We start from the raw sequence: 14,843 nt of genomic DNA, 5'->3' as shown, positions 1-14,843 counted from the left end.
CTCTAAAATTCTCTCAAAAATATTTTCTTGTATAATTTTTCAAGAACAGATTCCTCAAGAGAAGGCAGTCACCTCTAATCAAATGGAATAAATCAGAAATATAAAGGAGTAAAAATGGAAAAGAAATGAAAATAGCTGAAAATCCATAATTGTAAAACAAAGACAATTCCCTTATTCTTTCACTATTTTGTAGATACAACACTATTTAAGTGATGTATTTTTATATTTTACAAAACACCCTATTAAATAGAAAAATAAGTTTGATAGAGTAATAATGTACACAATTAGGAAAAGAAAATAATTAGAAAAAGAAAGCCTAAAAAGATTCATGCTATCTTCAGAGTACAGTAAAGGGCATTAAAATTTTTCACTAAGAAAAAGATCCTTTACACTAAATCTGTTATCAAGTCATCATTAAATTAGAACAGAGCCTTTCTGCCTCTTCTTTTTCTTATTCTCTTCTGTTTATTATTTAATCACCATTCATTCTTTCAACAAATATTTACAGAGCCCCTACCACCTGTCAGGAGAGCAGTGAGAACAAAACTGTGAAGACAACGAAGTGTCTACTTTGATTACTGGCTGGTGGGGAAACACCAGTAAAGGATCGTGACCTGCTGTGATGTCTACATCAATGCACATAAGAAGGGCATTTTGGCTGGCTGTGGCTTTAGGGGAGACAGTAGTGAGAAGAATCAAAAAAGGCATATATGGGGTGAGGGGAGCTAGCAGCAAAGGCAAAAGTCAGCAAATAAGAAGGCACTGCATTTTGAAAAACTCAAAGTAATTCAATATGGCTAGTACTTTGTAGGAAGGGGCAAGATCTGTAAGATATCAAGTTGGAGAGGTGAACAGGCCGGTTCTTATTACTAACAACCACGTTTGAGGCTGGGATCTCGTTTCAATGAAAATGACTCATTTCAATGAAAACGAGAGGTCTTTAGCAAAGAAGTGACATGATTATGAGTGATATTTTAAAAAGATCACTTTGATTACCAGGAGAGAATGTATTTGAGGATAGTCAAAATAGCAGAGAAGTTAAAGAAACAGCAGAGAAGCTATCTACGGAACACAGTGCCTGAGAAAGCAGGAAGACATGTGACCCAGGAGTACTCAGATAAGAGTAGAAGGGAAAAAGCAGTGGCAAGTGAGTCTGGGTAAGGACACAAAGCAGAGTCAGACTGAAACTCCAGAAGTTGTTCCTGAACTGGCTTTATCCAACTGCGAGTTACACAGTGACACATACTCCAATCCCCATCTAAGGTACTAATGCTCACAGCACACTTGCTGCTGGCAGGTGACAACCAGGAGTTGGCCTGTATCTATGTCAGTTGTCCTCATTAGTATAAATAGACTAAACTGACTAAATTAAATATTATATAAACCAATAAACACGGGAACAAAGAGATGTGTGGTTTCTATGAAAATTATGTTCAACGCTTTGGAAAGATTCAATAAGGATGAGTCACTTTAAAAAGCTGTAAGATTAGATATGGGTGAGATGACCATAAAAGACTGGGTATAAATATACACATGTAGGATTCTGTACTGAGAATGTTTCAGACTTTTTTCTTTTAAATTGGCTTTATACGGTTGGAAAACACAGAAGCTGTATTATGAATGTCAAAGGAAAAACAATGGAAACTCCAATCAGTAGACACAAATCAAAGACAAGACTTCAGCTCTTTATTTAAAAAAAAGTCAGGCCAGGCACAGTGACTCATGTCTATAATCCCAGGACTTTGGGAGGCCAAGGCAAGAGGAATGCTTGAGACCAAAAGTTCAAGATCAGCCTGGGCAACATAACAAGACCTATCTTACAAAAAATTAAAAGAAAAAATTAACCAAGAAGGGTGGCAATGTGCTTATAGTCCCAGCTACTCAGAAAGCTGAGGCAGGAAGATCACTTAAGTCCAGGAGTGTGAGGTTACAGTGAGCTGTGACTGCACCACTGTACTTTAGTCTGGTGACAAAGAGAGACTCTGTCTCTAAAAATTAAAAATAAAAATGTATCAGTGAAGGGTACACTTTTAGTTGTTTTAAAATAAAATGTTACGCATATATCTTTTGAAGTCATTCCTTCACATAAGCCAACTTTCTCAGCTGACCAACTATCAAATCCAATTATGCCTGTTAAGGAGGCTCCTACTAACTGTACAGAGGAGATTCAGCAGTGGAGCATCTGGAAATATGCAAGTGTATTTCGAGTTGTCACAAGGATTGGTATTTGAGGGCAGGAGCCCAGGGTGTATGACTATAGTTTTTTAGAAAGACCTTGACAAAGAATTATCTTGCCTAAAATAACCAGAGCATTCTCATCAAGGGACACTGGGACATGGGCTGACTAAAAGAAAGGCTTATATTCTGCAGTGGTGACAAAGGATGCAGATACAAAGCATCCTGAGTGGGTACAAGGCGGCATACCCCCACATATACACACACTTCCCAGCACACCTGCAGGCCTCTTCAGAAGGAACCTAGGGATGACTATGCATCGAAGATGGCAGGGCCTAGACTGAGTAGGAGCTAATGGTTTACCTAATTCCTTGGGTCCTCATAAATATTCAAAAAATATCACAAAACCTAGTAATTCCTAACATAATGCATATGCTCCAAGGCTGGTCTACCATTCTCTAACATTTATGCTTTAATGTCTAAGATCTTCTGTTAGGTGAAAGGTCTAGAATATAATACAAAAAAGTACAAACTTCACCTGAATATTTGACAACGGAGCAGAAAACTACCTTGATATGGTTTATATAGACCTCTTTCTGGAAGCCAAGTCTAACAGGCTATCTCTATTAGATGCTTTTCAATCTGATGATTCTTTATCTACCCTAACTCCACAATCTTTTATTACAATTGAATCCCTCAAAACATAAATACATTACAAAAAAACTTACATTTCAATAAAGATTGAGCCAAAAGGTAAAATTCCTCCCAGGCAAACAATGACTGCTGGCTCCATGAACCTGGAAAATATTAAAATTAACAGTAAATTTCTAACATGATTTTCACATAAATTCTGATAATAGGAAGCAGGTGCTGAATACTTAAAACGTCATCTCTAAAGGGTAGAAACAAACCAGGTAAAAAGAAAAGCCAAAACCAAGAGGTTCAATACACAGGTGGGACTTCAAATTATTCAAATGAATATTCTTTCTAGCAATAAATGCTAAAACAAGGATTTGAGGAACACAATTTATTGCCACTGGCAGAACTCAAGGACTCTTAAGGATTTACTCCTGTTCTACCACCTTCAGTAAGTTCCAAGAACTCCACAGACATTTATTCACAGGAAGCCAGAAGGAAAGAAAATGAGTCCTGAGACCACTATCTGAAATAACGTTTCCCAAATTGTGGCCCTGCTATCTCTTTGCTCACTCTCTCCTGGGCTCTATATTTCCTTTGCCTATGAATTATACAAGTATGGTGTTATACGTTCTCATTTATAATGAAGACAAAAGAAAGAATTAAAAATAAAATTTAAACTTTGTGAATCCACTGAACAAACATTTACTGCAATTTATGAACTGATAATTCTCTACCTGGATGTCTTCTCTCATCTCTTTCTCTTCCTGCAAGCAGTGGCTCAAGTGTTCTCCCTTGAAAGCTTTCCCTGAGTCTCCTGGGGAGAGGTGAATCTTTCCCCCATTCTCCTTCTGCTTTTTGAATGTAACTCCACTGCAGCACTTACCACTCTATAACTGTGTCTGTGTGTGTCTATCAAACCTCACCCTGGCAGGCAGAAGCTATTCATCTAGGTTTTCCCAGTGCCTACCATAGCACCTAGAATAGAAAAGATACTAAACTAATTATCTCTGGAATGAACAAACTAAAAAACAGAGTTGAGACTCGAAAAAGTAACTTAAAAATCATTTAATCTAATCTTCTTTCCTTATTTTACAGGAAGCCAAGACCCACAGAGGTTAAAATTGACCCGTTCAAGGTAACACAGTCTATGAGAGCCAGACCTTATTCAGATTGAGGGTTTCCATGTGATTATACCCCCAAATGTGACCCATCTCTGGTGAGAAAGGTCATGTGGTTCCCTCCTCCCGTTCACAAGCCCTAGTGACTTAGAGGAACTTTTGTGACTTCTGACTTGTCTTTAACCTCACCTTCCCCAGTAATGAGGTGAACATCAGGATATCAATCATCCTTAATAGTCTATCATGAATTGAGGAAAATATTTACTTTAAAAAATAAATGCAAAAGTTCTAGATAAAGTCTCTCATAAACACCAACCTAAAGAAAGAAAAGAACATGACCAATTCTCCAGCCTAGAACAGATCACTCTACAAACAGGTGGTTAAAAGCAAATCCAGAATAGCATAAACACTAGCATTCAATTTACTAATTTTAAAAGGCAAACTATGAGTTCACATTTTGTGTAAATTTGTAACGTAAAAATAAAAACCAAAACTAATAATCACATCACATTTTATGTTCAAAGTTTGAAAAAATAAAAATCATCTCAAATTAAAAATCCATCAAGAATCAAAATTTCAAAGCTAACTGGTTGAATGAACTATAAACTATGTTTGTTGGGGGTTTTTTTGAGACACAGTCTTATTATGTTGCCCTCGGTAGAGTGCCATAGCATCACAGCTCACAGTAACCTCAAACTCTTGCACTTAAGTGATTCTCTCGCCTCAGCCCCCCAAGTAGCTAGGACTACAGGTGCTTGCCACAATGACCAGGCAGTTGCCATTATTGTTTAGCAGGCCTAGGCTGGGTTTGAATCCACCTGCCTTGGTGTATGTGACCAGCGTCCTAACCACTGAGCTATGGGCACCAAGCCAATATAAACCATGTTTAAACTATTGCCACAGAGGCACTTCTTTAGCTGTTAAACAGAAATATTTGTATCCTTTGTTATAATTAATCTTGGTTTATGGGAGCTCCTCAAGAACACATTCAGTGTATAAAGTGTCATAGACATGTATTCAAGAGATTCTACGTATGCTACCCCAGAGTGAAGAGGAAGAATGTAACAGTTATAACTGGTCTCAAACCCTAATTCACCTCTCAACAGTAGGATGTACATGGCTATCAATGTATTATTTAGAATAATAAAATATTTATTAACAAAAATACAATAAATATTTCAGGTTCTGCAGGTGATATGATCTGTGACATAAACTACTGATCTGTCAATCCTGATACTGTAAAAGCAGCCACAGATAATATGTAAAAAAGTTTTATAAATAAGTTGGCTGAGTGCCAACAAAACTTTAATGTAGATTAAAGGAAAAATTAAAATAAATTCTTAAGCTCAAAGTTAAGAAAAAGCTCCAAATAAAGTGTCCATCTTATGACTTTATACACATTAATTCTAAAGTTACAATAGCCTTAAGAACTCATATATTGTAAGAAACGATCACTTAAGATTGAGCATTCTCTTTACCATTTTTTCTCCGGTATAGGACGAGGCACAGCATTGACACGACAAGGAAAGTTGGGCTGACCTGACAGATTTCGGCCAAGTATTGTACCAACAAGATTTAGAGGAAGAATAACAAAAAAACAGATGCAGCAAACGGCCACCTGTAAATTAAACAAAAATATATAATTACTTAGAGAACAGTAACCATAAAAATAAATAAAAGGGACAAAAAGATTTAAACACAATTTGATCACAAAAGAAAATGTTTAAGTTCAATATGGGCTAAAATTGCAGCAAGATGAAAAAGAACTATAAAATATATGAATTCAACTAATACAAAATGAACTGTTTCCTATCCACTTGAATTGCCACGTTTTTCCTATTGTTCCATACTGTCTCTGCTATAGTCCTTTTTTCTTTCTCTTCTTGCACTTTCAGCTGTCATGCTTTTAACATCTATCCTTTATCGGGTGGCACCTGTGGCTCAGGGAGTAGGGTGCCAGCCCCACATACAGAGGGTGGTGGGTTTGAACCTGGCCCCGGCCAAACTACAATAGAAAAATAGCCAGGCACTGTGGCGGGCACCTGTAATTTCAGCTACTCACAAGGCTGAGGGAAGAGAATCGCCTAAACCCAAGAGCTGGAGGTTGCTATGAGCTGTGACGTCACAGCACTCTACCAAGGGCAACAAGATGACAAAGTGAAACTCTGTCTCTAAAAAAAAAAAAAAAGAAAAGAAACATCTATCCTTTATCTTTCATCATTATAGCAAACTTATTTATTTGATTATACTTTCTTGATCTTCTAATAAGCTCAAGGAGCTTTATATGTATTACTTCCCTATTTTACAAATGAAGAAAGCAAGACTCAGAGAGGCTAAGTAACTCCATATGGTCACACAGCTAGTAGGTAACAGACTGAACCATTTCAATTCAGATCTGCCAGCCTCAAAGCTGCTCTTTTTCTCCTACTCTATACCACCTTAGAATCCTAACAATAGAAGCCTATTTCTATACTATTACTAAAATAGTATAAATGTTTCCTTAGTAATTCAAAGTCTAAAATGACAGAGAACACTATATAGAAATTCTAGAACCAAAGTCACCAACTAGGAAAATATTTATTTTTGTGATTTTGTGGGGTTGGGGAGTAGGAGAGAGTACACAAAGATACACACTTATCCTCTTTTCTGGCCAGCATCTAGTTAAGCTTGCTTCTCTCTGAACTCTGTAAAATGGAGTAGAACTCAAGCACCTCTAAGAACTCTTTCAGTTACATATTTGGGGGTTCTAATAGGCAGGAAATAAAAGTGAGAGAAATAAAGAAGTATGGGGCAGAAAACCAGTGATTTGTAAGAAAAATTTCTTTTAAAGCAACATTAGCGAAAACTCTATTATATCATTGTGTGTGTGCATTTTTAAACAAGCTCAAGGGTATCATCATCTTCCTTTCAGATAAAATATATAAACATGTCAGAGTTACGAGAATTCTGTAATCCCATTTTAAAGATAAAACTTAGAAAACTCAGTTTATTTGTACCTCAATTAAAGCCTATAAAATATGAATTTATGCTCACATTATTAGGTACAATGTGAAAAGTCAGCAGGTGTCTTTAAGCTACTTTTAATATATTGTGAACTATACACATATTTCATACATACAGGGACGACAAATTCTCAATTCTTGCTTTTGATTGCTTTCTTAATTACTTTAAGACTCAAACCTTAACACATTATAACTAAGACCTATGTCTTTTTCCCTGAATTTAGCAGAACTCTAATTTCAAATAAGAATTTAAGAGAGACTAAAGAAAACGTTCCTATGCGGAAACACATGGTCTAAAAGAATGGTTTTCAAATTGTTCCATAGAACTCTTAGGTCCTGCTGAAGAGCTTCAGGAATACCACAAGTATTTGATTTGAATATCCTTTTCAAAATATTTTTAAATTATTTTAACTGTAATAAAAAGTAAACAAACTCAAATGAGTTCTATACCAAATATCAATACTCATGGCTAGGTTAACTCATTCTCACACAAACCTCAGAATACAGTTTCTCCTCCTATCTTTGTGTATATAGTTGAACTGAATGAAATGTGTCATTAACTAGAAAGTTCTTTTTTTCTACCTTTCTTTTTCCCATCCCAATTTTGGCCTTTTATTTGCTTAATAAAAGTTACACAAGCAAACATACTGCTATAGCATATGTGTCATAGGCAACTGAGTGACCAGTGAAACAAGTCAATTAAGAAACCCATAAACAGGCAGCGCCTGTAGCTCAGTGGGTAGGGCACTGGCCACATACACCAAGGTTGGCAGGTTTAAACCTGGCCCAGGCCAGCTAAAAAACAAAGACAACTGCAACAACAACAAAAACATATAGCCGGGCATTGTGGTAGGCGCCTGTAGTCCCCAGCTACTTGGGAGGCTGAGGCAAGAGGATAGCTTAAGCCCAAGAGTTTGGGGTTGCTGTGAGCTGTAATACTATGGCACTCTACCAAGGGCAACATAGTGAGACTTTGTCTCAAAAAAAAAAAAAAAAATCCATAAATAGGCTCAAGACATTATCAACTATTTAGAATTTATTTAAAATTTTTCTCCTTTTGTCTAACTTTTCTATACCTGATAAAAAATGTAAGGAGTTTGCCAGAAATTGTTAGTGATTCCCTACCCCTTTATGTTCAAGTTCTGAATGAGTTTAATTTAAGAATACTCTGAGACTACAAGACAAGCTATTAAAAAAAAAACTTACATGAAACTAACTCATTTGCAACATCAGGATTTTTCTCAATAGTGATATTCAGCTAAATAAGGTACAGTTGTTATTCATATCCCTTGATATTAGATTTGTATTCAATACTTTATTGCTCTCATTAAATGTAAAGGGTTAAAATATTGAATTTGCAAAATATAGTTATACTAATAGAATCATGCTTGTATCTGTTTTCTATGTTTTGCATCCATACTAAGGTTTCATTTTAAAATGAAATTTAGCAATTAAGAGTGTCTAAAATATAGGAGAAAACGCTGGAACTTAACTAATATGAGGCTCTCCCCTAACCACCATTCATGAACCAGAGGAGAGTGAAAACAGACAGCGGGGAAAAGACAGACTATGTTGAAGGCCTCCCTGGATCCACAGCAAGAACATATTAGGAACAAGTCATGGTTGTCATACTTAACACCGCAAAGATCTACCAACTGGTCAACTCTTCTCAATCCATCTCAGTCATAAACCAAGAATGTGGCTATTACTTATTCTATCTTTGCTTCCAGAATGGTCTTTTGGGAAATCTGTGGCATGAATAGGATGGAAAAGGAAAAAGCAGCCTCAGATGGGCTATTCTGGAATACTAATGGGAGAGAATTTTTTCAGGATAATAAATGGTAATTGTAAGATGATTCTTAGGAAATGTATCATTTTGTCAGCCATTATGTTTAAGTATTTCTTCAACACCTGCTCACAGTAGCTAATTTCTACTACCCCTTTTTAAACTCATATATTTTAAGACTTTATTTAGACCTACATAATAAGTATTCAGCCTCAATTCAAGCATTGCAACAACTGGATATACTAATCAGAGCACTGCTAACTCAAATACAAATGCATCTAAGTCTATCAGTTATAATTTAGCCAGATATTTTCAACATACTAATATATAACTCACCATTCTGTTCCTATTGGGTACTTCAGTACTATATTAAAGACTAGATTTGAAGCAAAAAATTTATTCTATGTACCTAGCATTATCCGGATAACCAAAACCAGAAAAAAAGGATGTTATAAGAAAATTACAGACCAACATCTCTTATAAATACTATAAATGAAAAACAACAAATTTTAGTAAATGGAATCCACAATATATAAAATGGATAACACATCATGACAAAGTATGGTTCTTCAAAGAAATGAAAACTAACTTAAGATCAGAATATCAATCAATGTTATTCAGCATATTAATCAGACTAAAAAAGAAAAATCATAGATCATCTGAAAAGATGCAGAAAAACGTGTTAGAAAATTCAACATTCGTTCCCAATTTAAAAAAAAAAAAAACAACTCTCAGCAAACTACAAATAGAAGGGAATTTTATTAATATGATGAAAAACATCTACCAAAAAACAATGCACAAAATGAAAAACAAAAACTACAGCTAACATTTTATTTAACGGTATAAGACTAAAATAAAATGCTTTCCTCCCCAAATTAGGAATAAGGCAAGGATGTATGCTCTCACCACTTCTATTCAACATTACACTAGAGATGTTAGCCAGTGCAAAAAAGCAAGAAAAATAAATAAAAAGCACACAGATTAGGAAGGAAAAGGAAAACTTTCTTTATTCATAACATGGAAAACTATGTAAAAAAATCTACTAGCTAGAACTAACAAGTGGATTTAGCAAGGCTGTAGGACACAAGGCCATTATCTAAAAATCAAGTATTTTTCTATACACAGTTGACCCTGAACAACCCAGGTTTGAATTGTGCAAATCCCCTGATACTTGAATTTTCTTCTATTTATGCTACCCCTACAATAACAAAACTGACCCCCCTCCTCCTCCTCACCTATTCAATGTGAAGACAATGAGGATGAAGACCTTTGTATAATCCACTCCACTTATCAACAGTATATATATTCTCTTCCTCATAATTTCTTTTTTTAAAGAAATAGGCTGGAGTACAGTGGCTATTTATAAATAAAATCATAGGACACTACAGGCTCAAATTCCTGGGCTCAACTGATCCTCCTGCCTCTGACTCCGGAGTAGCTGTTACTAAAAATGTACCATCATGCCAGATAACCTTATGACTTCCTTAGTAACATTTTCTCTTCTCTAGTTCACTTATTTTAAGAATATAATATACAAAATATGTGATAATCAACATTTTATATGATAAGGTCCCAGTCAACAGTAGGCTTATTAGTAGTTAAGATTTTAGGGAGCCTAAAGTCATAAACAGATTTTCAACTGTATAGGAGTAAAGTGCAGTACCCAACCCTCATGTTATTCAAGGGTCAACTGTATAGTCATGTGCCACATAACAACATATGGTCAGTGATAGGCCACATATACAATGGTGGTCCCATAAGATTATAATAGAGTATTTTTAGTGTAATTTTTCTGTATAGATATGTTTATAGATACATAAATTCTTAGCACTGTATTATAACTGCCTATAAAATTCAGTATAGCAACATGCTCTATAGGTTTGTAGCCTTAGAACAAAGAGGCTCTATTATCTAGGTTTGGGTAAGTACACTCTATGGTGTTCATATAAGGAAAATGACATATTTCTCAGAATGTATCCCTGTCATTAAGCAACACATCATTGTACTAGCAATAAACAATTACAACTTAATGTTTTAAAAATACCACTTACAACCAAAATAAGTACTACAAATATTTGAGGACAAATTCAACAAAAGATGTACAAAACCTGAACACTAAAATCAAAACATTGCCAGGAAAAATTTAAGATACCTAAATAAGTTGAGAGATACTATGCTAAAGAACCAGGAATCAATAGGTAAGATGTCAATTCTTCCCAAATTCATCTATAGATTCAATGTAATCCCAATCAAAATCCCAACATTTTGTAGAAATTGACAAGCTGATCCTAAATTTTATATGGAAATGCAAAGGTTCTAAAAGAGCCAAATCAACTTGGAAAAAGATCTGATTCAGGACTAATAAACTATAGTAACCGAGGCAGTGGTACTGGAATAAAAACAAGACAAAGTGACCTTTGAAAGGAGAAAATCTGGAAATAAATCCACACCGAAATGACAAAGATTCTGAAGTAACTCAACAGAGAAAGGATAATCTTTTCAACAAATAATCTGGGAACAACTAAATAGTCAATATACAAAACAAAACAAAGCAAAAAACCTCTTGAGCCTGAACTCACACTATATACAAAATTAATCAGAAATGAATCACAGACATAAATTTAAGAGCTAAAACTACAAAATCTCCACAAGACTGCACACAGGGAAAGCTTGGTGATATCTGATTGGGCAAAAGACTTCTGAAATAGGACAGGAAAAGCACAAAATATTAAAAAAAAAAAATGTACCAATAAATTTGACTTCAAAATTACTAACTTTGTCTTTCAAAAAATACTCTTTAGGTAATGAAAAGGTAAGTCACAAAATAGAAGTATATACTCAGAAAATACATACGAAGACAAAGAACTTGTATCTACAATATTTAAAGAACTCTTACCACTTATTAGGAAGGTAATCTATTAAAAATAAGCAAAATATTTATAAATTAACTAAAGAAGATACAGAGATACCAAATAAACAAAAAGATCTTCAACGTGGTTAGTCATTAGGGAAATACAAATTAAAACTAAGAGACAGGGCTGTGCTCAGTGGCTCACACCTGTAATCCTAGAACTCTGGGAGGCCGAGGTGGATGGATTGCTTGCACTCAGAAGTTCAAGACCAACCTGAGCAAGAACAAGACCCCATCTCTAAAAAAAACTAGCCAGGCACTATGGCAGGCACCTCTCAGGAGGCTGAGGCAATAGGATTGCCTGAGCCCAAGAGTGTAAGGTTGCTGTGAGCTATGATGCCATAGCACTCGACCCAGGGTGACAAAGTGAGAGACTGTCTCAAAACAAACAAACAAACAAACCACCATAGTACTAGAGATAGCCCTATGCACACTCACTGGAAAGACTAGCATTTTAAAAACTGACTGTATCAAGTACTGATAGTGATGTGGAGCAACTGAAATTCTCAAACAATGCTGGTGGGAATGTAGAATATCAAAACCACTCTGGAGAAGTATAGCAGTTTCTTGAAAATTTAAACTATCATATAACCCAGACATTCCACTCCTACTTATTTATTTAAGAGAAATGAAAACATATCTTCACCCAAAGACTTGTACATGAATACTCATACTAAGCTTGACTGGCAATAACCAAAAATCAGAAATAACACAAATACTCATTACCACTTAAGTAGATAAACTTGAGGTATACCCATGAAATGAAATACTACTGAGCAATACGAAGAAACAAATAATTAATAAATGCAGCAACATCATAAATCTCAAAATAATTTTTATGAGTGGATAAAATAGACAAAAAGAACTACAAGCTGACTGATTTCATTTAAAGGAAATTTAAGGTAATGCAAACTAATCATTTGATAAAAGAGCAGGCTAGTGGATATCTAGGAATGGGGAAGGAAAAGAGAAGGGATGAATTATAGATATAATGAGAAAACTTCTGGATGTGATGAGTATCTTCTTTTTCTGAAGTGCGGTAACGTTTTCAGTTGTGCATATATATGTTAAAATTCATCAAACTGTATACTTTAAACATATGCAATTTATCATACCTTAATATATCTGCAAAAACAGACAAATAAAAAGGGGCAAAAAGCATTCTCCTGGAGCTGCCCACTGCTAGGCACAATAAAGCTAGGAATCTTTTTGACAAAAAGGAAAGAAAAAAGGCAAAAATAAAATAAAAACCCACCATCTCCACCTCCAGCACCACAACAAGAAAGAAAATACGATTTTGAGTCAATTACTACAGGAGAGTCTTGGTTCTTTGATCTGTAAAATAGGGGTACCCATATCACTCGCTCTATGCCTCTGGGTTATTCTGAAAATCAGATGATATAATGGGTATGAAAATGCTTTGTAAAGTACAAAGTGCTATGCAAATATATTATTTGTCCTATGATAATTCTTCTTGTTAGAGATGTCCCACAATTTCAATTAGCTGAAATCTTTTCAGATGCTGTATCATTCCAAATTACTAGTCCCCTCCCCCCCATCCCCCCCATCTCATGTCTTTTTTGAATTTAACTGACAGATCACCAAGTCTTTATCTAAGTTATCAAGAATCATTTGAATAGGTCAGAGATAAGAATATCTGTCATAGTCTACTGAAGGATAGTAGATGACATACTATGGTTAACATCCCAACACTCTATAATTGTTTGGTGTCACATCTACCTTACTGTACTATTAGAGCCACATCTCCCTACCTTACCCAACAACATATAACACACTTACTTTATCTGCGTATCTCTTGTTCTTCTACAAAGGGGAAATTAAGTTGTTCTAGCATTTTTGCTTTAATAAAGTCATATTGGCTCCTTATAGTCATCACTTCCTGTCATTAAAAATATTAATCTTGGGCGGTGCCTGTGGCCCAAAGGAGTAGGGTGACGGCCCCATATGCCGGAGGTGGTGCATTCAAACCCAGCCCCGACCAAAAACTGCAGAAAAAAAAAAAAAATCTTAACCCATTCTACAATCTTGTGCCTCATCAAGTTCACCACATTTTGTAACATAGAATCCAATTTCCTTTCTTCCTTTTCCTCCCAGAAAAGTAAATTTGCCTGTGCCCAGTTTTAAAATACTTGTGCTCTCTTACAGTTACTCAAACATGACTTTTCAGTATGATCTCGAAAAGCAAGGAGACTTTCAACTAAGGTAGCCTAGGTTCTCCTGTATGATCACCTTACCTAGCTTGGGCCTCATTTCCCTCTTCTCAGGGTATTTTTCCTCTTGCTTTTCTTGTTTGAAGCTTATTTTATTTGGTAAAAAATGAAAAGAGGAAGAACAGGATGGGGTCATTTTTCTTTTACTCTGTTACATCATCGATCCCATGTAATGAGCCTTTGGTCTTACTGTGAAAATATCTTTACAAATCCTTCTGTTTGCCTTACTTAGCACTTGTCAACAGTTTAGCTTAGGAAACAAAGTTTTCTAACACTGTATTTTATAGCTCTTTATTATTCTTTTATATTAGATATATTAAGAACATAATAATACAGGAGCTTGCTAAATACCAACAGTTACTATTGGTATTTTATTCACTAAATATCAATTTTACAAATCTTCTCTTTCTCAGTACAGGTTAATATTATATTCTAATAATTAGTAATTTTATCTAAAAGCAAATTACATGGAATGTTAATATTTAAAACTCCATTTATAAAATGGTAAAATTTACAATTTTAGTGTGACAAAGCAACTTTGAAATACCATTTTCACCAACATAAAATTTAAAATTTTCTAAGAAAAATTATAAAAGGATCAGAATTTTAATTTTTTTGCTTTTGTTTTTTTGAGACAAACTCTCACTATGTCACCCTAGGTAGAGTGCCCTGGCGTCACAGCTCACAGCAACCTCCAACTCTTGGGGTTAAGTGATTCCCTTGCCTCAGTCTCCCAAATAGCTGGGACTACAGGCACTGGCCACAATGCCTGGCTATATGTTTTTTTTGTTGTTGCAGTTGTCATTGTTGTTTAGCTGGCCCAGGTTCAAACCTGCCAGCCTCAGTACATGTGGCTGGTGCTGTAACCACTGTGCTATGGGCACCAAGTGCAGAATTTTAATTTTTAAACCACATGAAAATAATTTACTCAGCAGAGGATCTTTAATAAGAAGCAAATGGGGCTCGGCGCCTGTGGCTCAA

General features: G+C 35.3%; 1 protein-coding gene across 1 annotated transcript in view; it reads right to left on the bottom strand.

The window, feature by feature from the left end:
* Positions 1-14,843, bottom strand: part of TM9SF3 (transmembrane 9 superfamily member 3) — a 68,140-nt gene that overhangs the window by 10,592 nt on the left and 42,705 nt on the right. The window contains exons 10-11 of the mRNA XM_023511777.1: positions 5,411-5,550; positions 2,904-2,972 (exon numbers count right to left, since the gene is read on the bottom strand). Of these exons, the coding sequence (XP_023367545.1) occupies positions 2,904-2,972; positions 5,411-5,550 (209 nt within the window). The remainder of the gene's footprint in view (positions 1-2,903; positions 2,973-5,410; positions 5,551-14,843) is intronic.

Source organism: Otolemur garnettii, unplaced genomic scaffold (genome assembly GCF_000181295.1).
Source record: "Otolemur garnettii isolate 467f Iridium unplaced genomic scaffold, OtoGar3 scaffold00021, whole genome shotgun sequence".
In the NCBI taxonomy this organism is placed as follows: domain Eukaryota; kingdom Metazoa; phylum Chordata; class Mammalia; order Primates; family Galagidae; genus Otolemur; species Otolemur garnettii.
The sequence above is the reverse complement of the archived record's forward strand: the minus strand, read 5'-3'. Positions and strand labels throughout refer to the sequence as shown.